Here is a 24,664-nt window from a genome sequence, read left to right as displayed (position 1 = left end):
ACAGGCTCTAAAGCTACAGTGAAATCCTGTTTCGAAAAACAAAACAAAAAAAAAATTAAAAACCCGAAGATACTATTTTTTGATGTTCAGTATTTTGTTTTTGAGATAGGGTTTCTTCATGACTGTCCTGGAACTCATTCTATAGACCAGGCTGGCCTTGAACTCGGGAATCTGCATCTCCAGTCCTCCCAGTGTTGGGATTGGGAGTGTGTGCCCCCAGCCCGGTGAAGGTACTGTTGAGATGTAAGAAAGTGAGAGGTGCTAGAGCTGGGCGTGGCAGTGCACAAGCCTGGAACTCACTATTGCCTGGGCTGATCTTGAATTTACACTAGTGCTGCCTCAGCTTTTTAGATGCTGAGATTATAGGGGTGTGCCACACATCCAGCTGAGGTCTTTCACTTTTGCAGTCTGTCGTACTGTTGTTAGAGCACATTCTGTCTGGATTGTTTTTTAGGTTCACTCAGCTGTTGAAGAGATGGATGGATTAGATGACGTTGAAAACAGCATGTTGTATTATAATCAAGCAGTCATTCTTTATCATCTGCGGCAGTATACAGAGGCCATATCTGTTGGTGAAAAGCTTTATCAGTTCATAGAACCATTTGGTATGTTATCTGTCAAGCCAGAAATCTCATCCACTCTTACTTGCAAAATTCTCTAGTGCTTTTTATCTAGATGACCTAAATTAAAGCTATATGTCAGCATTTAAAGGAAATAGCTCAGACAGTGGACTGCTTGCCTTGCAAGTGTAAGGACCTGAGTTCACTGCCTAGAGCCTATATGAAAACAGCTGAGTGTGGTAGTGTGTGCTTGTAATATACAGGTGGATCCCTTGAGTTTGCTGGCTGGGTGGCCTGGCCTGCTTAAGAAGCTCTAGGCTATTGAAATTCCTGTCTCAGAGTACTGGAGTCAGGGGCTGGAGAGATAGCTGGAGAGAGATAGTAGTTAAGAGCACTGGCTATTCTCATAGGACATGAGTTTAATTCCCAGCACCCATATAGCTGCTCACAATCATCTGTCACTCTCAGAAGATCTGATGCTCTCTTCTGGCTTCCTCAGGCATTGGGCATGCATATGGTGCACAGACATACATGAAGGTTCACTAAGGAACAACCGCAAAGATTCCTGTCTTCCACACACATGTACTCACATTCAACTGCATACCTGGGCACACACATATAAAATGACCAAAAATAAAGCTGTTTCAGTCTTTCTCAATTTGAGTTTAGACCAGATAAGCTTGTATGCCACTTAGAGAAGTCCAGTTTCCTTTAGCACTCCTCCTCACCTGAGCTTTAAAGGTGCCCCCATATGCTGTCACATGCCTGTGATCCTAGCATCTGGTGGACCAGCTGTTCAGGGTCATCCTCTGACACATACTGGGTTTGAGGCCTGGGTTTCATGAGACCCTATCAAAAAGGAAGGAAGGTAGGAAGAGGGGAAGGGAAGGAATGAACTGTTAGATAGTAGAAAGATGTTTGTCTTTTCTTTCCTCTTAAATACTACCTTATTTCAGAGCCCTTTTTACCATAATATACATGAAAAAGAGATGGGGGCGGGTTGGAGAAATGGCTCAGTGTTTTGGAGTACTTACTGCTCTTGTAGAGAATCTGGGTTTGCATCCTAGCCCTACATTTGGCCTCAGCATACACCAGGCATACACATACATACACACAGTCAAAACATTCATGTGTCTAAAGTAAACATTTTTAAAAGGCCATTTTGGAGCCGGGCAGTGGTGGCGCACTCGGGAGGCAGAGGCAGGCAGATCACTGAGTTTGAGGCCAGCCTGGTCTACAGGAGCTAGTTCCAGGACAGGCTTCAAAGCTACAGAGAAACCCTATCTCAAAAAAGCAGAAGGACAGTGTAGTATTTTATTTCTCTGTTGCCCTGCTGAAATTTGTGCATGCAGAGAGCAAATAGAGGTTTGTGTTTGCATTCTGATGCTAACCCTAAGAATTGGGAAAGGTGGGTGCTGATGAGCAGGAAGGAGCTAGCAGATAGACAGCTGCTGGTGTATGGTTAGAGAGCACCAGTGCTCTCCAGTCCACAGGGAGTCTGCGCTTTCTGTTAGCTCAGACCATTAAGGGGACTCAGAAGCTGCGAACCCCGGTCTGTTGGTGGTTCCTGTACAGCAGGTGGAGGAGTGTGCTTCTGCCCCTGTGGCACATGGGAAGAGGCTATGTAGGGCCCTCTGACAGCTTGGTGAGCAGTTGGTGAATGACTCTAGGGAACCATTTTGAGTTACCTCTTTCAGTTCTGATGGCTTGGTGACTGGTAGGCTGGACAGGAGAGAGGCAGTGGTAGGGACTATGTATTAGGGACTATCTGTCAGAATTGCTCCCCACTGTGTGCTAGAAAGCATTGGCAGAGCTTTTCTGAATTCTGCCAACAGTTCACAAAATGCTGTTGAGCTCTACTGTGGCTAAGAGAACATAAAATTCAGTATAAGTCATACAGATCTATTTATTTTTGTAAAAATTACTGTAATTACTTTAATTTTTCTATTTAAACTTTTAAATTCATTTATTTATAATTTAAGTACTTTTTATTTTTTATTTTTATTTGGTTTTTCGAGACAAGGTTTCTCTGTAGCTTTGGAGCCTGTCCTGGAACTAGCTCTTGTAGATGAGGCTGACCTCGAACTCACAGAGATCCGCCTGCCTCTGCCTCCTGAATGCTGGGATTAAAGGCGTGCGCCACCATCGCCTGGCTTAAGTACTTTTTAAATGATATGTGTTGGAGGTGTGTCTATGTATGGGTGTGTGTGCACATGAATACAGATATCTGGAAGTTAGCTGGAGTTACAGGCAATTGTAAGCTGCCTGATGTGGGTGCCAGGAACTCGGATCCTCTGAAAGAGCAGCAAGCTTTCTTAACCTTTGAGCCACCTCTCTCACCTTTATTTTATTTTTGAGACAGTATCTCACTGTGTAGCCCTGACTGACCTGGAACTTGCTACGTGGACCAGCCTGACCTAGAACTGTCCGAGGTCTGCCTGCCTCCCCTGAGTGTGGGATGAAAGGCGTGCAGCGTCATGTTCAGCTAAATTGTTTACTTTTTACTAGTTGGGGTTTGGGTTTTTTGTTTGTTTGGTTTGGTTTTGGTTTTGGTTATATTCTGAGCAGTTTTGGATTCATAGCAAAATTGAGAGGAAAGCGCAGCTCTTTCCTATTGCCTTCCTCATCAACATTTGTAACTCCCATAGCAGCTGCCCCATTGGTGTGCGTGTTCAGTGGATGAGCCACAGTGACACATCACAGTCCCGCAGCGTCCATAGCTTACGTCAGGATTTACTCCTGGTGTACTTTGTGCATCTGGATATACAGAGTACAGTCACTGCCCTAAAATAAATGCTGTGTGGCTGTCTCCTCTCCTCTCCCACAGACATTGAACTTTCTGCCATCTCTGTAGCTGTGCTTCTCTTCTAGAGTATCTGTGCAGGTTGGAGCCCTGATAGGCATGCTCTTCACATTGCACACTTATCGAGTGCACACACCAATGCTATGAACCAGGCATGGCTTGGCAGTGTAGGGGGCGTTGCAGTGAGCTTAACAGAGGAAATCGTTGTCCTTGTTACTCTCACAGGAGTAGTTGAATGCTATGGAATAGTGCTAAAATCAGGTAAGAAGATAGAGGTTGATTAAATAGAGACTTTTAGATGCAGTAATCAAGCAAAGCCTCTGACCTTCCACACATACTCTGTGTACACTTATGTATGGAAAAATACACATGCACACACGTATGCAGTCATACTAAAATAAATAAAAATTGGAAGTTAAGTGGTATGCAGAGGTATTGTGTATTAGTAAGTAATGAAGCAAATGCTTGAATTAAGGCTTCTTCCCACTACATGGCTGCCTCTAGGAAGACTGTGTAAAAGAATACTCGCTGACTGCCTGAATGAGGCCTGGAGACCCCACTAGAACAATGGCAGCACCAGGAAAGGATGCTGCTTTCTTTCGTGGCTTTAGTGACATTCTTTGTTTGAATGAAGATGTGCTTTGTTTTGCAGAGCTCTGTGTCCTGTTTAGGAGTAAGCAGAGGTGTATGCTCAACCTTGGGTTGTAACGTTTCCTATTTGTTTGTGTGTTTGTTTTGTCAGAAGAAAGATTTGCCCAAGCAGTGTGCTTTCTGCTTGTGGACTTGTATATATTAACCCACCAAGCTGAGAAAGCTCTGCATCTTCTTGCTGTGCTAGAAAAAATGATATCACAGGGCAGCAGCAACAAAAACGGGAAGAACGAGGTGAGTTCCCAAGCATCAGACTGAGACTTAAAAAGTGTGCCCCATGTCTGTCATGTGAGCTAGTATCCTAGCAGCTTTATGGAGTGATTCACAGAAGCTGTGCTATCTGTCTAACCCTTGTAAACTGCCTTTTAAAAACTTTTCTTTTACTAACATCTGCATGGTCTACATTTTCGACCCCAACAGGTGAGTTAAGAGATTCCAACTGAATGCTCTTAGCAATCTTCCTAAACTTTGTGTTGTATAATATTTCATTTTCATACTTGATACTTATAGTATTTGTTGAAGTAGACCTTAGTTCAGTAAATATATACATGTAGATGGAAGTTTATGTCCCACCTGGTCCCACAACCATTTAGTCCCAAAGAAACACACAGAGGCCTACATTAATTATAGACTGGTTGGCCTATTAGCTCAGGATCATTATGAACTAGCTCTTAGAACTTAAATTAACCCATAATTCTTATCTATGTTTAGCCACATGGCTTGGTATCTTTTCTCAGTGCAGAATTTTCATCTTGCTTCCTCTGCGTCTGGGTAGCAGCTACAGACTGAGCCTTTCTTCTTCCCAGAATTCTTCTAATCTGGTTGCCCCGCCTATACTTCCTGCCTGGCTACTGGCCAATCAGCATTTTGTTTTATTTACTTACTTATTTTTGGGTTTTTTAAGACAGGGTTTCTCTGTAGCTTTGGAGCCTTTCCTGGAACTAGCTCTTGTAGACCAGGCTAGCCTTGAACTCATAGAGATCTGCCTGCCTCTGCCTCCTGAGTGCTGGGATTAAAGGTGTGCGCCACCACCACCCAGCCAATCAGTGTTTTATTAAACCAATACGAGTGACAAATCTTTTCAGGATACAAGAACAGTATACCACACCATGTCTATGTGTAGTAGGTTCTAATCTGACAGTAGGAACACTGAGCCCTTGTCCTTGGGGCCCTCTGTAGGGAAGGGATGAATGGAGTACAGTGAGGTCATGGGGAGAGAGGAAGAAAATTAGAGAATCTCCAGGAATTGAGCGTTTGATTTGAATATGCAGACTGACCAGTCAGAAAAGGAGGGATGGAGCAGAGTAACTGTCCTAATGGAGGAAACAGCACAAAGGGGATGAATGGTGGTACTGAAATGAGCAGGGTCTGAGTGTGGAGAGCGCCGAGGTGAGCTCATTAGAAGGGAAGTGGGTCCCAGTAGGAGGAGGGTGGGAATGGAGTACTTCCTCGGGAAGTCAGTGCTTAGTGGTGCTGGCAGAATCCTGACAGAGGAGGGTGTAAGAAGGCAAAGTATCTAGAGAGATAGTCTGAGTGACATCCATGACTTTAAATGGGTCCATAGTTATGTTCATCGGTGAGTTTCCTGTTAGGAATGCCATACTGACCTGACCCATAGTCTCTCAGAGTGGGCTCTGCAGCAGGTTCAGTTTGAAGATGGCCTAGGGCTACTTGACTTGGGCACTTTGTACGTAGCTCACTTGAAAATCAGTTATGGTCATAACTATTTGATTGACTTTGTTTCACTATTATACAGACTGGCAATAACAGCAGCAAAGATGGATCTAATCCTAAGGCTGAGAGTGGAGCGCTAATAGAGGCTGCAAAGTCCAAGATACACCAGGTAGTGTACATTCAAAGGGTGGACATGCCCTGAAGCAGTGTGAGAGGCACATAAACACTAGTTCAAGGCAGTGTGTTTTCTCAGTTTGGAAGACTTGTAGCTTAGAAGTATAGTTTTCCCTCCAAATACATTTTAAAATATATGTATGTATGTATATACACATAAAACTTCTTTAAGTTACTTTATAGGACTTTGAAATAACATAGAATATATGATAAGTCAGTATATGAAAATGTAAAATTATACATTTAAGGTAAATTATGAAGATGTAGATTTATAGGGGTTTTTTTGCTCAGGAGTAGAATTATTGTCTACAATGCACAACACCTTCGATTCTGTCCCCAGCACCACAAAAAATAAAAGAAAACAAATATTTAAGATAATTTATAAGATGCATTTGCGTGTGACTGGAATTTGGCTGTGTTGTAAGCAGATGAGAGCTAGTGTCCTGCACTGGAAACTAGAACTTGAGCATGTGTAAATGGCCCACCCTCTTACACCCTTCCCTTCCTCCTCGACAGTACAAAGTCAGAGCATACATCCAAATGAAGTCCCTGAAGGCATGCAAACGGGAAATCAAGTCTGTCATGAACACAGCTGGAAATGTAAGTTCCTTCTGGACTTTTTCTTGTGGTATCAGTTTCTGACTTTTCTATTTAGACTGAGGATTTGTTAGTTTTCGGTGATGGGTGGCTTAGTGGTAAAGCACATGCCTCTAACCCAGGTTCTGAGGGGTCCAGGAAGATTCCAGGCTTGCTTGCTTCCAGCCTACCATTGAAAACACAGACTTCAGGTTCAGGGAGAGCCTGTCTCAACAGAACAGGGAGAGAGGGTAGGCTACCTGTTCTCTTGTGGCCTCAGCACATATACATATTTGTTTTTCAAAATTGATTGTGGCAGCACACACCTTTAATTCCAACACAGAGAAACTGTCTTGGAAAAAACCCTAAATATATAAAATAGTTGGTGATTGTTGTATAGTTTACTGCTTATACCCAAGGCCATGAATACTTGACTTGGAAGTGGCTCCGCTTAGATCATAATCCTGAGATTATGATTTCTTAGTGCCCAGATCATCTCTGGGCCAACAGAAGGCTGAGAGAGAGGGTGAACTAGACCATAGAAGGAGAGCATGTTTATGAGCCAGTGAGTAAATGCTGGGATGGAGGTTTTCAAACTCCAGTGTCCAGACCTCTGTGTGTGATTGCACTCTGAATCAGCACTCTCTGGAGGCCAGACAGCGTGAGGATTTAGTGACAGTGGTCTGAAATCCAAAGAAAGAATTGCGGGGTAGAAAGAGTAGTGCCTACAAACAAAACTTGCTGTTTGAACGTTTTTCCTTTCATACAGTAATACGGTTTCCCATTATAACTGATTATTGGTTATTAGGTGAAAGGTAAACTTGAATCCTAAGTAATGAGAAATGTTGGGGATAGCTCAGTGGTAGAGCGCTGAGCACTAGCCTAGCAAGCAGTCCCCTGTAGTTGGCTTTTCACTCTTTGCTCTTTGGTGGCCCATCACCTGCTCCCAGACTTATTCTTACTTATGAATGCCCAACCTTAGTTTGGATTGTTTCTAGCTAGCTTTTGTACCTTATATTATTCCGTTTCTCTTTAACTACATTTAGCCTCTGGGCTTTTTCTCTTTCTTTATTCTATATATTTTCTTTCTTACTACAGGGCTGGCTGTGTGGCTGTGTGGCTGGCTAAGCCCCCGCACCCTCCTCTCCTCCTTTTCTTGCTCCTCCTTCTCCTGAGCCTAGATTTCTCCTATTTATTCTCTCTACCTGGCAGCCCCACCTATCCCTCTTTCCTGCCTAACTACTGGCCACTCAGCTCTTTATTAGACCAATCAGGCATTTTAGGCAGGTGAAGTAAACAGCTTTACAGAGTTAAACAAATGCAACATAAAAGATTGCAACACATCTTTGCATCATTAAATATTCCACAGCATGAATGAATGTAACACTAATATTCCACAACAATCATCTCTGGGTTTAGTCTTAAGTTCATACTCACATGTGCTTGTGCATGCACGCACGCACACACAGAGAGGATACAGTCCTATCACTTCAGAAGTGAAGGCAGGAGGATAAGGAATTCAAGGGCAGCCTATGCCACAGTGAAACCATTTTAAAACTGGAACTGGAGAGATGACTCAGCAGTTAGGTTCTCTCACTACTCTTGCAACATGACTTTGGTTCCCAGCACCCACATCAGGCAGATCACAGTTGCCTGTAACTCCAGCTCCAGGGAATCTAAAGCCCTTTCTGACCTCACAGAGCTCTGCACTCCAGTGCAAACTACCACTCACATCCACATAGAATAATTAAAATAAGATCTTGAGATGACAATAGCAAGACATTTCTCCATAGTACATATGTAAATAAAAAGCCTGGGTGTGGGGGCTCAGGCTTACAGTACCAACACTTGGGTGATGGAGGCAGGAGGGTCGGAAGTTCAAGACCATAAATCCCAGCTCCAGGATATCTGACGTCTTATCCTGGTTTCCGTAGCATCCATACTCAGTATGTCTGTTCTTCCCCCTCCACCCCTCGCCACCACACACATAATTTAAAAAAAAAAAAAAAAAAAAAAAACTCGTCTTTGTCTTAGTCAATGTTCTATTGCTATGAAGAGACACCGTGACCAAAGGCAACTTTTTTTTTTTTTTTTTTTTTTTTTGGTTTTCGAGACAGGGATTCTCTGTGGCTTTGGAGCCTGTCCTGGAACTAGCTCTGTAGACCAGGCTGGTCTCGAACTCACAGAGATCCGCCTGCCTCTGCCTCCCAACTGCTGGGATTAAAGGCGTGCGCCACCACCGCCCGGCTCAAAGGCAACTTTTATAAAAGAAAGCATTTAAATGGGACTGGCTTCCAGTTTCAGAAGTTTAGTCCATTATCAACATGGTGGGGAGAATGGTGCACATGGGCAGACTGGCACTGAGTTTACATCAGAATCCCCAGGCAGCAGAGAGAGTGCTGAACTGGTTTGAGCTTTTGAAGCCTCAAAGGCTACCCCTGACACATTTCTTCAACAAGGCCACACCTACTCTAACAACAAGACCACACCTCCTAATCCCTTTCAAGTAGTGATACTCCCTAATGACCAAGCATTCAAATATATGAGCCTATGGGGGGCTAATCCCCCTCCCCACAGGATTGCTTTGTTTAGCCCTAACTGTCCTGGAACTCAAGAGAGATATGCCTGCCTCTGCCTCCAAAATCCTGGCATTAAAGGCATGTACCACTGAGGCCATTCTTATTCAAACCACCACAATCTTTTTTAAAATCAAAAAGAAATAAGGAAGATCACTCTCTGAATTACCGTTCTCCTGCTGTGAGGAGACACCATGGCCAAAGCAAGTTATGAAATGAATTTTTTAATTTGGGGGCTCGCAGTTCCAGAGGATTAGAGTCCGTGACCATCATGGCAGGAAGCATGGCAGTTAGGCAGGCATGGTGCAGGAGCTGTAGTTGAGAGCTTCTATCTGATCCACAAGCACGAGGCATCAATAACTATCTGTGAGTGATGTGGACTTTTGAAACCTCAAAGCCTGACTCCAGTGACACACCTCCTTCACAAGACCACACCTCCTTATCCTTTCCAAATGGTTCTACCAATCAGAGATTAAGTTTTCAAATATATGAGTCTAGGGGGCCATTCTCATTCAAACTGCCATTAGCATCAATTTTGCAATAACCATTAAAACAAAAGTCTTAGTTTGTGCTGTACAGTTGGCTTCTAGTTAAGCCAGACCCAGCCTTGTGTGTTTGTATCCCCAACTGCGTAAGGGGCTGGGACAAAAGATCACCTGAACATAGACCATGCTGGGCACCAGGAGACTGCAGTGCATGGGGACAGTCAGTTAATACTCTGTGAGCGAGCTCTGTTCTTATGCACACGTGTCATAGTGTTTTTAGGTGGACACATCACAGGCTGTTCTCTGTAAGGTTTCAGTATTTTAAATAGCAAGATCCATGCAGCATTTAGAGATTGTTTTCTGTGGCATGATTCAGCTGATTGATTTATGTCCTAAATACTTTCATGCACAGCGGTGTAGTCCCGATCATGCAAAAAAGAACTAAAAACAAATTTTAAATCACTTTTATATTTTCTTTACAGTCTGCACCCTCCCTGTTTCTTAAAAGCAATTTTGAGTACTTAAGGGGCAATTATCGAAAAGCAGTGAAGCTGTTAAATAGTTCAAACATTGCCGAGCATCCAGGCTTCATGAAAACAGGTAAAAGAAAACTGTAAAGTTTTGGTTGATCTACTCCTTATTGCTTGGGGTCCCCCACCCCACACACCAGTCTTTTTCTGAGTGGTGTTGGTTCATCTTTAGGTGGAAATGTTCTAAGTCTGGTAGGTGGCACAGTCTAATCCCATCACTGGGTAGACTGAAGTACGGGTGTCTCAAATTTGAGGCTAGCCAAGCTGCCTTTCAGAGCTCTATCTTAAAACAGGGTTTTCCTATTTCTTCATGCAAAAATAAAATTTTTATCGTATAATTTGCTTCCACGTTGAAAGAGGGCTCATCACATCTTCCCTTTACGTTAACCTTACCTGTTCATTACCTGTTCCTGGTGTGTGTGTGTGTGTGTTTGAATGTTTGTATTCTTTGTTTTGGATTCTGTTCTGATGCACACATAATCTCTATTTACAAACCTGTGGGCCTTCCGCCTTCCTCCAGTTTGGTGTCTGAGTTCACTGGAGAGTGGAGAAAGTCAGTTGTATTCTTGGTTCCTCTTGGACATTCTTTAAACAAGCACCCCTAACCGTCCTGGGTTTGTTTAGCTTTGGATCTTATATCTCCTGTGCCTGGGCTAATCTTGTTTATTTAACTGGATTTTTTTTTTTTTAATCGTACCTCTCTTAGCTCTGCAGTGGTAGAAGCACAGGCTTGTGCCTCTGCCCCTGGTGATGTGGTGCTGGGGGATTGTTGATGTGCAAAGGCTTATGAACGCTAGGAAGCACCCAGCCTGTTACACCACATCCCTAGTCTGCTCTCCTCAATTCTGTTTCTAATGTTTTTATTGTCGTGGTATAAAATGATCTCTCAAATCTCAAGTACAATCTGAGAAAACTGCAACAGGTCTAGAGCTAGACGTGAAGTCGGCCTGATCTACAAAGCAAGTTCCAGTACAGCCAGGGCTAACAGAGAAACCCTGCCTCAAAAAAGCAAAATATTTAAATATTCAAAGCATACAGCCTTGATATTTAGCAGTGAATATCCTGTTACCCACTTGTCATAACCTGGCATTGTGTGTTGCAAGTGTAAAGTATGCCATGCCAACTAGTACATTTTTCTGTAATGTCGTTTCAAGACAGGGTCTTACTATGCAGTTCTGGCCAGCCTCACACTCGGAGAGCTGCCTAACTCAAGCTCCCTAGTACTGATATTAAAGGCACAAGCCACCACACCCAGTCTCACATAGACCAGGCTACCTTTGAACTTGCTGTCTGACCAAGGATAACCTTGAACTCTGTATCACTGCCTCCACCTCTCAGGTGCTAAGATTATAGGCATGCGCTACTCCTTTGCCACTACACAAGCGTCCATAAATAGTGAAAGTGAAAGCTAAGTTTGGGTTATTTTCATTATACCAAAGTGAAAATCTATCCAGGTAAAGGATTGAAATGTAAAAATAAAACAAAAGCCCAGAAGGAAACTGGGAGGAATATTCTGCTCTGTGGTGAAGAAGGCTTGCGTGAACATTATCCAAAATCCTAATGCTGTAGAGTTTGGAGAAATAGCTAAAGATTTTGACCACAAAAAAAAAATGTTGTTTTTTGTGATTAAAAACACAAATACACACATACATTCAAGATCAAGTCACAGAACAAATGAGAAATATTGGTGGGCATGAGTGTTTGAAGCAGGCAGATGGCCTCTCTGACATACACATCAAGAGGTAACTGACAAACCAGATGAGATAATACCTAAGCTAAGAAATCGTGCCCAGTCAGGTGTGACAGAAGATACTGCAGTCCCTGCACTCAGGAGGATGAGGCAGAAGGACTTCCAAAGTTCAAAGCCAGCCTCAGCTACCTAGTGAATTCTAGGCCACCAGGGCCACAGTGTGAGGCCCTCTCTCAAAATAATGAAAATCATCTGGAGTGTAGTTCAGTTGGTAGAGCTCACCTGTCATGTGCAGGGCACTGGTCTTCATCTCTAGTACCGCACACACCAAGAGCCGGTACATATCTGTGATCTTTACACTTGAGGAGGTAGAGGCAAGAGAATTAGGTCACTCTCAACTGCGTGGAGAGTTGCATGCAGTGAGGCAGCCTTTTTTACACAGGATTCTGTCTCAAGTGGTGTAGTATGGTGGATGGATGGATGGATGGATAGAGTAGGTAGAATGGGAACTTAAGCTTCACATGAAACAGGGTTTCTATACTCTTTGTTTTTGTTGTTTTGTTTTTCCAAGACAGGGTTTCTCTGTGCAACGGTCCTGTGTGTCTTGGAACTTGCTTTGTAGACCATGGTGGTCTTGAACTCACTGAGATCCACTTGCTGTACTGTTTACTCTGTTGCATACATTCTCCTTGTTATTCTTCCCTTAGTGTATTTTAGTTCTTTCCATGTGCATGCATGTGTTCTACTCAAGACCTTTTTCATGCTAAGCCATGCAGCCTCCGTGTTTAGATTGTCTCACTGTTTGCGGTTTGTACTGTATTTCACTGTGGACAGACGGTGTATGTAATTTTCTCACTGTTTGCGGTTTGTACTGTATTTCACTGTGGACAGATGGCGTATGTATTTGTTTTTAATTTTTTGTCACTTGTTGAAAATGAAGTCAGAAAAAAAGTATGCAGGGTTTCTTAAAAATGATATCTGCTAGAGAGGGTGTCTGCGTTCACCCTATCTAGTCCTCACACTTACACCATGCCTCATGAACTGTCCTTTAGTGACTAAGTGACATTCCAAATAGGTTAGGTAACTAACAGCAGCTAGGCCTGATTTTTATATGAGGGACTGCAAAAACAAAATTCTGTAGGTAAAGTGGTTTGTGTTGTTTTCAGGTGAATGCTTGAGGTGCATGTTCTGGAATAATCTTGGTTGCATCCATTTTGCCATGAGCAAGCACAATTTGGGGATTTTCTACTTTAAGAAGGCTCTGCAAGAAAATGACAATGTCTGTGCCCAGCTCAGTGCAGGTGGCACTGATCCAGGTAAGCAGCGCTGGGAACTGCAGTGTCCTCCTTGAGAAACACGTGACTGAGATAGCAAGCATCAGGCAGGAGACCTCGGTGTGGGAGATACAGTCAGGGCTCGGAGGACGAGACAGGTTTGTTCTAAGATGTCATAGTAAGAGGAGTAGCGGCCATCCTGTCGAGGGTGCAGGCCGTGTGTACAGACTTGGCTCTGGAGACTTTTAGTAGTTATTGCCCCTTGGTATTAAGAAGCTAAGAAAATTTTGAATTATGAAAAAGCAAGAGCTGAGGAAATGTTTCAGCAATTACACAAGAGGAGCAGACTTTCGACCCCTGGATCTGCATAAACACTGTATGCCCAGGGCAGCTCACCTGTAATTCCAACCTTAGAAAGCAAAGGGTGAGGTCCTGGAACAAGCCAGCTAGTGAGGCCCCTCTATCAAGAAGCTTCATTTTGATTGAAAGACACCGCCTGCCTAAAGAAGACGAGAGATTGAGGGAAATTCTTGACCTCTAGTTTAGACGTATACACACACAGGCATGGGGGAAAAGAAAAGACAAAAAGAATTCAGTTACTTCAGTTTGTTTTGTATTTGAATCCGTTATCCTACATGATATGTCAATCAATTTTAATTAGTCATTAGGACTTCTCGACTGTCAGGCTGACATTATTAAATTGTTGGCTGATCTTCCAAAGTGGTGTATTGGTGGCATCTGACAGCCATAAAGCATTGCTGAAGTTTGTTATTGAACAATCAGATTATATGGATCCTTGATCAAAAATGCTTTAAATCAAGCAATTTTCTAATTTTTAAAATCATAAGCACTTACTTGATGAAAAATATATTCTATGCTGGGCGTATTAACACACGCCTTTAATTCTAGCCCTCGGGAGGCAGAGGCAGGCAGATCTCTGAATTCAAGGTTAGCCTGGTCTACAAAGAGAGTTTTAGTTCTAAGGACAGCCAGGGCTACTCAAAGAAACATTGCCTCAAAAAACAAAAGAAAAGAAAGAAGGAAGGAAGGAAGGATGGAAGAAAGGAAGACGAAAATACATTCTATATGGCAAGTGGTCCTATTGTGGGTATGAATCACTGGAAACGTGTAGCAGTGGTAACAGATTGGCCAAGCTGAAGGTGCTGGAAGGTTCAGGGAGTCAGTGACTCTCACTTCAGTTCTTTGGCTCCCTGAAGCAACATTACCAGAAGAGCTGACACAAGCAAGGACATCTCTGTCCCAACTAGCACAGACATCTGATATGACTGACAGATTCTTGTAGGGTTAAGCATGGAGAGACCACCTTGGAGAGAGCCACTGAATACAGTTTAAATTGTGGTTGTTGGGTACTAAACATACAAGGGTTTACTTGGAAAAACAAATGCCTTCAGTGCAACTGAACTTTTATGATCTAGTCTCCAATTCTGATCGCTAGGCAAAAAGTTTTCTGGAAGACCCATGTGTACATTGCTAAGCAACAAAAGGTATGAGCTGCTCTATAACTGTGGGATCCAGCTGCTACACATCGGGAGGCCTCTTGCCGCCTTCGAGTGTCTGATTGAAGCTGTTCAGGTTTATCATGCAAATCCCCGGCTTTGGCTACGACTGGCTGAATGCTGCATTGCTGCCAATAAAGGGGTGAGTGCTCCTTGGGTATCTCTTTGAACCTCTATTTCTCCTCTCCAATACTTGTTACACAGAGAGCAAAGCATACTTGGGAATCTAAGACCTCATTTCTTTCTTCACCCTCACTGAATTTACAGGGGAGTCTTCTGTTAGCAGTTGGGGGTTGGATTTAGTTTCAGAATGTCACTTGCTTAACTGATTCTTGGGAAAGGGTTGATGCCAATGAGAAAACTGCCTGTCTGAACAGTGCCTCCTGCTGGGCCTGCCCTGTGCTGTCTGATGATAGTGTGTATACACAGTGCTAAGAGAACAGTTGGTTCTGATCCAGAATGGACAGAACGACATTAAACAGCATTCCCTTCAGTGGAGCACATGCAGTCAACTATCCACGCCGACACATTTGTCCACAGTGTTTAGAAATAGGCTGTCCTGCGTCGTTATCTCTAGATTAGTAGCTGTCTTCTGGATCTCTGCTGGAGAAGGGTCAGTGAAAAGTGGAGGAAATAAGAACTCCCAAGTCCCCTCACCCTCTGCCTGTGTTCCCTGGGTGTGTGAAGATGGGGGCGGTTGACGTCTACGGTCTTGCCTGGCATGCCTGCCTGCCATAGGATATGTAGGATTTTTTTTTTGGTTTTTTTTTTTTTTTTTTTTTTTTTTTGGTTTTTTCGAGACAGGGTTTCTCTGTGGCTTTGGAGCCTGTCCTGGAACTAGCTCTTGTAGACCAGGCTGGTCTCGAACTCACAGAGATCCGCCTACCTCTGCCTCCCAAGTGCTGGGATTAAAGGCGTGCGCCACCACTGCCCGGCGGATATGTAGGATTTTGAAGTTCTTTACTGAGCAGCATTTTCTGAAAAGCAGGCAAAAGAACCAAGGAGTTTATTTTTTTTTCCACAGAGTCGACACCGTTTATTACTGAACTGCACTTTCACCTTCACACAAACTATTTCAAAGAGCTGGAACAAGTGTAGGGGGAGGGGAAGGGAGGGGAGGGACAGGTGCCCCTCAGAAGCCCGGACCCCCCAATGGGCTTCCCCAGGCAAGGGCAGGGCGGGAGAACCAAGGAGTTTAAAAGAAGCATACCTGCTGCGCAGTTTTTCATTTAGTGTATAAGTAGTTGATGACTTGAATATAGTGGAGAAGAGACTAAGGATGCTCCTGAAAGGCTTTCACCATGTAGTGAATTGTGCTTTACCTTTCGTGGCGGGGGGAGGGGGGGGTGTGCGCGTGCACATGCTGGTTCAAACTCAAAATAGAGCCTTGTGCATAGTAGGAAAGTTCTGTATCACTGAGCTTCTTTGGGGGTTTTCATTTTTTTTTTTCTTTGTTGATTTCTTTTTGGAGGGGGGTTCTTTTTTTGGGTTTTTTTTTTTTTTTTGGAGACAGGGTTTCTCTGTAGCTTTGGATCCTTCTCTGTAGCTTTGGATCCTGACCTGGAACTAGCTCTTGTAGGCTAGAGTTTGGCTTTCCAGCACCGTGACTATGATGATCATAATTCCAGAACTGGAAAGTAGGGAGGGAATCCCTAGCTGGCTAGCTGCACTAGCCTTCCCAGCCAGCCTAGGTCCTGTTGAGAGACTCTGCTCAGTAAAGACACAGGAGACAAACCAAGGACAACTCCACATGTTCCCCTCAGGTTTCCAGACTCAATGCACAGGGATACATGTGTGATGTCTAACAAACCCTATCTCCTAGGTACACACTCACATACTTATTTAATAATTGTAAAATATGGTGCTAGAGATGGACACTTACCAGAAACTCAGGTTAGGTTCCGAGTACTCACATGGTGGCACACAGCTACCAGTAATTCAGGGAGTTCAGTGCTCTTTTGAGCTTTTGTGGGCACCAGGCATACACATGGTATACATACATACCAACAGGTAAGCACTTATGTACATGAAATAAATTTATAAAATGTAATAATAATTGTAAATTATTTTAACATATTTTATGTCATGTCTTTTTTTTTCCCTGAGTGCTGGGATTAAAAGTGCCACTACCACCCAGCTAAATTGTTCTGTGTTTTGTTTGTTTTGTTTTGTCAAGACAGGGTTTCTCTGTGCATCTGTGGCTGTCCTGGAACTCACTCTGTAGACCAGGCTGGCCTCAAACTCATAGAGATTTGCCTGCCTCTGCATCCCTAAGTGCTGGAATTAAAGATGTGTGCCACCACCTCCTGACTTTTATGTCATGTCTTATAGTTCCTTTAAATTTTATTTGAAGTATATTTTGTTTTGTAGACTTCTGAGCAAGAAACTAAAGGTCTTCCTACCAAAAAGGGAATTGTACAGTCTATTGTTGGTCAAGGATATCACCGTAAAATCGTTCTGGCATCTCAGTCTATTCAGAACACTGTCTACAAGTAAGTATTTTGCCACGAGCCAATGTGTCTCTGTAATAACCTGGTTCACGCTGTGGTCTCTTAGTGGGAAAGAGCTTGGACTTTATCATTTCATAGGAGAATTGCTTTGTGATGATGTTTTATTGCAGCATCAGTAACCAGACCCGCAAACCGAGGCCCACACTGAGTAGCTCCACAGTGAGTTGATCTGTCTGCTTTACTATGATTTAGTGCATCTGGGATGCTGAAACAGTCTGTGTCCTAAGCAAGCAGCCTATTGATTGCCATGAATCAGAATGTCCAGAAGAGGGCATTTTGGTGTCTCCTTTTTAGATCACATTGTTTCTGGAACAATTGCCTACCCTCCTCACCCTTTCTTATTAGTCCCCATCCGTGGAGTCAACCAGCCTGATTGAAAATATCCACAAGCAAAAAAAAATAAAACCATATTGAACATACACTGATTTAGTTCCTTTTTTTGTTTTTGTTTTCCAAGGCAAGGTTTCTCTGTGTAGGTTTGGAACCTATCCTGGAACTTGTTCTGTAGACTAGGCTGGCCTCGAACTCACAGAGATCTGCCTTCCTCTGCCTCCTAAGTGCTGGGATAAAAGGCGTGCACCACCACTGCCCGACCCCCCTCATTCTTACAACACCTGTTCTGACCTTTATTCTCATGGTCTCATCTATAATTCCTCTCCTGCATTAATATTGACAGTACAGAGTACTTGAATTTATTTGATTTATATGTATTTATAGTCCTTTGTAGGATCTTTTTTTGGTGTTTCAATACAGGGTTTCTGTGTGTAGCCCAGGCTGGCCTCAAACTCACAGAGATCCACCTGCCTTTTGTCTCCCCAGTGTTGGGATTAAAGGTGTGCACCACCACTGCTGTATAACAGTTAATGATTTCTTATAGCAGCGACGTCCATTTTCTTTTTCTGCTGTCTGTTCAGCTTGTTTGTCTCATTCTTTGAAGTGATGGGCAGTCTTCAGCTATTCCTGTAGCAAGTGTGGAGTTTGCAGCCATCTGTCTCAGAAATGCCTTGTTGCTATTACCCGAAGAACAGCAAGACCCAAAGCAGGAAAATGGCTCCAAGAACAGCAGCCAGCTAGGAGGAAACACCGAAAGCAGCGAGAGCAGTGAGCCGTGCAGGTACCAACCCCACTCTTCCTGTCTGGTGCTCTCTACTGCTGTGGTCAACACTAGACCAAAAGCAGCTTGGGAAAAGCCTTAGTGTTCTGTTGCTACAGAAAGATGCCATGGCCATCAATGGTTCTAAAGTATTTATTTGGAACTTGCTTTCAGTTTTAGAGATTTAGTCCATTATTCTCATGGTAGCACGCAGGCAGACATGGAGAAAGTAGCTGAGAGTTCTATATCTAGATACACAGACAGCAGGAAGGGAGACACTGGGACCTGGCTTGAGCTTTTTAACCCTCAAAGCCCATCCCCAGTGACATACTTCCTCCACCAATACCACACCTCCTGGTCCTTTTAAATAGTGCCACTCACTGTTGACCAAGCTTTCAAGTAGATGAGTTTATGGGAGCCATTCTTGTTGGAACCCCCACAAGAAGGAAAGGGTTTGTTTGGTCTTGGTGGTATTCCATCATTGAGGGGTGGCAGGAACCAAAGCAGAAGCCTAGAAGGAACTCTGCTTTTGAGCTGTTAACCCTTGTCTCCTCTTCCATAGCTCACTATGGACCATCAGCTCAGAGGAGGCACCACCCACAGTGGGCTGGGTTCTTCCTTATCAGTCTGAGGGAGGCCCTTTTTTTTTTTTTTTTTTTTTTTTTTTTTTGGTTTTTCGAGACAGGGTTTCTCTGTAGCTTTGGAGCCTGTCCTGGAACTAGCTCTTGTAGACCAGGCTGGCCTCGAACTCACAAAGATCCTCCTGTCGGGCGATGGTGGCGCACGCCTTTAATCCCAGCACTCGGGAGGCAGAGGCAGGCGGAACGGAGTTCGAGACCAGCCTGGTCTAAAATAGCTAGTTCCAGGACAGGCTCCAAAGCCACAGAGAAACCCTGTCTCGAAAAACCAAAAAAAAAAAAAAAAAGTTTAAAAAGAAAAGTTTAAAGATCCTCCTGTCTCTGCCTCCTGAGTGCTGGGATTAAAGGCGTGCGCCACCACCGCCCGGCTTGGAGACCTTTTCTTAATTGAGGTTCCCTCTTCCCAGATTATTCTAGCTTGTATCAAATTGACAAAACAAAAAATACCAACAACAAAGGAGGCGAGAATGTTTCTGAAGAGAAACCAAGGAAAGGCTAAGTGAGAAGAGGACTCTGAGAAAAGATAGAAAACGAACTTGGGGTGTGGGCTTTTTTGTTTTTTCAAAGGAGCAGCTTCAAGGCCAGAGCCAGGTAGGATGCACACATCTGTGTTCCAGTTCTGGGAGGCAGGAGGGCGACAAGTTGTGTACCAGTCTGGGATATATAACAAAACCCTGTGAAGAAATAGGAAAGAAAAGAAATACCTGTTGGTTAACAGTGTGGGGATTCAAAAGTCTTGTGGGTATCAGAAACAACATTTTACATATATGTAAAACAGTAGGAGCCAAGCTAGGCCAAGGTGGCACACACCTTTAATCCCAGCACTTGGGAGGTAGGGGCAGACCAATCTCTGTAAGTTCCTAGCAAGTCCCAGGACAACCAGAGCTATCTAGTGAGACCCTGCTCCCAACCCCCAAAGAGCAAACAAGATGGTTTCATTGGGTAAAGGCACTGGCTGCTGAGCTGGACAGTCTGATTTCTGTCCCCAGGAGTCGTATGGTAGAAGGGAAGAACCGACTCTTCTACAAGTCGTCCTCTGGCCTCCGTGTGCACTGCGGCTCGTTTATAGCCACGCACATATACACGCAAACATTTAGAAGTGCCAGCTGCACATGGTGCCGCACGCCTCCAACCCCAGCACTCATGAAGCAGAGACTTTTGGGTCTCTGTGAGTTAGAAGCCAGCCTGGTCTATAAGTGAGTTCAGGATGGCCAGGGCTACACAGAGAAACCCTGTCTCAGAAAAAGGAAGGAAGGAAGGAAGGAAGGAAGGAAGGAAGGAAGGAAGGAAGGAAGGAAGGAAGGAAGGAAGGAAGGAAGGAAGGGAGGAAGGGGAAAGAAAACATCTACTTGCTTTTTTTTTCCCCTTATTCTTTTTGTTTTCATTTTTGTGTTGATCTAGGTCTATATCTCAAGCCCAAGTCAGCTTTGAATTTTCAGTGAGCCTTCTACCTCAGCCTCCTGAGTGCTGGAGGAGAGGTATAAGCTACCATGCCCAACTTGAAGGCCTGGTCCCTATGCATTACCTTTAAACCTTTGTCTCTGTTCCAACCCCTCCTTTCTTGATTATAACTTTTTGAGTATTATATATATTTTGAGACACAGTCTTATATAGACCTGGCAAACTCACCTTGAGGTGACCTTGAACTTCTAACCCTTAGTCTGCTATCTCCCATATACTGGGATTAAAGACACACACCTTATGCAATGCTGGGACTGGATCCCAGGGCTTCCTGCGTGTTAGACAATCACTCTATCAACTGAACCACAGTCCTAGCTTATATACTAGAGGAATTTTGAAACAGTACAATGTGAGAAGATACTTCTATAGTAGTGATGTTTGCAGCTGGAGATTTCGTAGAGGTGCTCTTGTGTGCTCGGGACACTACAATAGTGCGCAGTACGGAGTGAGCGTGAACGCACTGCAGGCCTCCGTTCATTAGTTGCTTCCACTCACACACTTGAAGAACTGCATTGGGGTGGTAGGGATAGGAGAACAAATTTCACACTGGTTAGTTTCTTTTTATATCTGAGTCTTTCTATTTCAGCAGTAAAAGCCATGATGGAGATAAGTTCATTCCAGCTCCACCTTCTTCTCCGCTGAGGAAGCAGGAATTAGAAAACCTAAAGTGAGTATCTGATGCGGTGAGCATCCTCTGAGGTGAGCACACTGGCTTTCTCCTGTGTTACAACACTGTCAGATGCAAGACCACATGCCTGCACCACTGTGGGAGACCTCTCCGTAGCACCATCTTCCAGCTTTGGTTGTCCTGCATGACCTGACAGTCCTGCCTTTCCTTTCCCTTTGCCCACCTCAGTGCTGAAGTTATGGGATGCTCAGCCACACTTGGCCTCTTCCATGACTGCTGGGAATGCAAAGTCAGGTCCTCATGCTTGCACAGCGTCTGCTGTTACCCACTCTGTCCACTCCAAGCCCCGTCCCTTAAGTTTATCTGAACAAATTGGGACAGGGAGGCCATGACTAGAGATACAGTCAGGGACTGACTTGTGCATGTTGGGCGGGTGCTTCATCACTACCATGGAGCTAGGTCTAACCCCTGGTTACAAGATCCTGATTGGCTTTTCCCATACAATGCCTTGTTCTCTGAGAAAGTCAGTTTTCCAGTGAGCTAGACAAAGGGTGTTGGCTCAAACAGTTTTTTGTTTTTTAATTTAGTCACTGTACCAGCAAGATGGCATTTTCTCACCTAAGTTTGGTCCCCACGCCCATGAAATAGAGAAAGGAGTTCTATGAGTTGTCCTCTGGCTTCTACCCATAAGTGCCTATTTGAATGTACATGCAATTAATACAGGTGTAAACTAGACAAAAAGCTAAAAGCAATTACATTCCACCTGTAATTAGATGTGGTAGTCCACACCCTTAATCACAGCTCTTGGCAGGTGGAACCAGGAGGATGGGGTTCAAAGCCAGCCTCTGCTGCATGGTGACTTTGAGACATGTCTGAACTTTTGAAAGAAAAAAAAAATTCACTTGTATAACTAAAATAAAGTCATATATTTAATCCCTGCACCATAAAAAAAAAAAAAAAAAGAAACCCAGAACTTGGGAGGCGTAGGCAGGCAGATCTCTTAATTTGAGGCCAGCCTGGACTACCGAGCTAGTTCCAGGACAATCAAGGCTACACAATTAAACACTCGGTGGGGGTGGAGGGATTACAGATGAGGGCTAGCCCAGTCCTTCAGAAATAGGTTTAATTATAAATAAGAATGAATCTAGTTTGTCTTTACTATAAGATGGATTCAGGCCTAAGATAGAGGCAGGCTGGTTTATCAACAAGTATCTGTGGTTCTAGTTCCAGGGCACCTGATTCCCTCTTATGGACTCCACAGACTCAGTCCTGCATGCACATAGTACACATGCATGCACACACATGCACATAGAGTCAAATAATAAAACAAATACTGATCATGGGTGGACTGGGGTGAAACTTGGTAGCCCCTGTGTCCTAGGCCTTGTGTTCTATTCTTAGCACCTCTAAAAATTTATTTGATGTTAAAAATGAATAAGAGATTCAGGCAGTGGTGGCACACACCTTTAATCCCAGCACTCAGAAGGCAAAGGCTGGCAGATCTCTGTGAATTCGAAGCCAGCCTGGTTCACAGAGTGAGTTCCCGCACAACCAGGGCTACACAGAGAAACCCTGTCTCCAAAAAAAGAGGTGAGATGTGGTGATATATTCCTGTAATTTCAGCACTGTGGAGGGAGAGGCTGGGATATCAGAAGTCAAGGTCACCCTCACTTACATAATGAATTTGAGGCTAACCTAGGATACAGGAAACCCTGTCTTTAAAAACAAAACAAAACAACAACAAAAAAAACAACTTTGAATCCAAGGTCCTTTTTTATTTGTGTGTGCAAGGGTACTCAGGTACATATATACACATAATTTAAGATTGCATAAATCTTAGATAAGCTAGAGGATTCCAGAATCTGGAAAGACTACAGCAGTACTAAGGAGGTGTAGGAAAAAACATTGGGACCAGCATGGAGGACTTCTTTCTGTATGGGAAATTAAATCAAGCACAAAAAGTGAAAATGAATTTTAATTTTTCTTTTTTGGTAAAAGTCCTCAAAATGGATAACAGGAAATGTTTAGGACAAAGATAATTGGGCCCAGTGTTGTACAAGTGAGGTACTTCCTTAGATCCTAACCTGGCATCTTTGAGTTCCTCCTCCATGGATTCAGAGGATCCCCAAGGGTTGGTTTTAAGGAGTCCAACAATGGGCTGGTCACATGTACACCGCAGAAGACTCAGCTTGTGTAAGGGTTCTGCTTGTTTGAGTCTTGTCCTGGGGCAGAGTTGGAGTAGGTGAGACCTGCTGCTCGGCGTGCCTCACCTGGTCTTCATCCTTTGTACTGCCTCCTCAGGGCCCATACCTGTCCCCATTTCCCTTGAGTTTGGGGTTTTTTTTTGTTTTTTTTTGTTTTTTTTTTTTTTGATTTTCGAGACAGGGTTTCTCTGTAGTTTTTGAAATGTGTAGCCCAGGCTGGCCTCGAACTCGTGATCCTCCTGCCTCTGCCTCCTTCAGCAAATCCTACCGGCGTGCACCACCACAACCGGCTGGGGTTTTTTTTGTTTTGTTTTGTTTCTATTTGAGGCATAGCTACATGATACATAGTCTTCCTGTATAAACCACAGTGATCCTCCTGCCTCAGCATCCCCAGTGCAGAGGTTCAGGCATCTTATGATTTGAGTGTGGTCCTGCTAAAACCTGCCTGTGCAGTAAGTTCTCCAGAGGATCGTGCGCAGGACCTACTTATCATCTGCACTTGTGTCCACGTTAGCAGGATCCCCGTGCGCCTCCCCAGAGCGCCCTTAGGCCTGACGACTCTTCCCACGCTGTCGCAGTGATTTCTTACTGCTCTGCTCCTCTGCACCTCACTCTCCTGTCAGGTCGCGGGGTTAGAGTTGGGTTATGTAACATCGTGGTTCTGTTTATATAAAATGCTGGATCTCCAGGACTTTCTGCTTTTTTGAAAAAGATTCATTTTACTTTTAATTATGTGTTGTGGGAAGGGGGCTGTGAGGACAAGTGATGGGGATGGGGAGGGGTGTGTGTATGTGAGAGCTTGTGGCTGGAAGCTTGAGGCACAGGATCCCCTGGAGCTGTGGTTCGTGCTGGGGCTCAGACTCATCCTCCACAAAAGCGGTACTTGCTTTTAGCTTCTGAGCCATCTCTCCAGCCAGACTGTATGTTTGATTTTCTGCCTAGGGTATGACCAGCTCTTGTGATACTACATTTACTAAAGATAAAAGGAGCTTTTTAGATAAAGCAGAATGCGCCGGAGAGATGGCTCGGTGGTTTAGAGGACCTGGGTTTGGTTCCCAGCAGCACATAGTAACTCACTACCATCTATTGGAAACTCAGTTTCAGGAGATTTTCACCCTCTTCTGGCCTCCTTAGACACACAAGTGGTACCTACATAGTTTGTTGTTGTTGATGTTTTAAAGAAAAAGCAAAACAAGTAAAAAAGAAGAATGTGGTGGTATTTGTCTTTAACCCCAGCAGAGGCAGGCGGATTCTGTGAGTTCAAGACTAGCCTGGACTACTTAACAGGTCTCAGGCCGGCCAGGGCTACATAGTAAGAACTTGTCTCCTATGAGAGTAGGTGTGGGGATTATTCAGGCATAAGGCCCACCTCTGTAATCTATAATCTAGGAGAGTGAGGGACAAGAATTGAGAGGCTAGCTGAGGCTGCTTTAGCAGAGCTCTATCTCAATGTGGGAGGGGCCTCCTGGTGCTGCAAATGTAGCTCATTTGGTGGAGTGTCTGCCTAGCAAGTACAAAGCCCTTGAGTTTGCTCCCCACCACAGCATAGAGGATATGGTGCATGCCTGTAAGCCTTACACTCTGGAGATGGAGGCAGGAGAATTGGGGGTCAGCTGGTAG

At 44.0% G+C, this 24,664-nt stretch overlaps 1 protein-coding gene across 8 annotated transcripts in view; it reads left to right on the top strand.

The window, feature by feature from the left end:
• Cnot10 (CCR4-NOT transcription complex subunit 10) overlaps nucleotides 1-24,664 on the top strand; it is a 49,339-nt gene that overhangs the window by 9,899 nt on the left and 14,776 nt on the right. For 3 of the 8 annotated variants that reach the window (XM_057768240.1, XM_057768243.1, XM_057768237.1), the window contains 10 exons: nucleotides 455-605; nucleotides 4,106-4,248; nucleotides 5,771-5,857; nucleotides 6,379-6,462; nucleotides 9,982-10,099; nucleotides 12,886-13,035; nucleotides 14,450-14,652; nucleotides 16,881-17,002; nucleotides 17,958-18,134; nucleotides 20,799-20,879. In XM_057768240.1, coding sequence (XP_057624223.1) covers nucleotides 455-605; nucleotides 4,106-4,248; nucleotides 5,771-5,857; nucleotides 6,379-6,462; nucleotides 9,982-10,099; nucleotides 12,886-13,035; nucleotides 14,450-14,652; nucleotides 16,881-17,002; nucleotides 17,958-18,134; nucleotides 20,799-20,879 — 1,316 coding nt within the window. The remainder of the gene's footprint in view (nucleotides 1-454; nucleotides 606-4,105; nucleotides 4,249-5,770; nucleotides 5,858-6,378; nucleotides 6,463-9,981; nucleotides 10,100-12,885; nucleotides 13,036-14,449; nucleotides 14,653-16,880; nucleotides 17,003-17,957; nucleotides 18,135-20,798; nucleotides 20,880-24,664) is intronic. The other 5 variants (XM_057768241.1, XM_057768238.1, XM_057768244.1 and 2 more) reach the window with 3 other exon arrangements.

The sequence above is a fragment of the Chionomys nivalis genome, chromosome 4, assembly GCF_950005125.1.
Source record: "Chionomys nivalis chromosome 4, mChiNiv1.1, whole genome shotgun sequence".
NCBI classification, from domain to species: domain Eukaryota; kingdom Metazoa; phylum Chordata; class Mammalia; order Rodentia; family Cricetidae; genus Chionomys; species Chionomys nivalis.
This window is presented reverse-complemented; position numbering and strand designations above follow the sequence as displayed.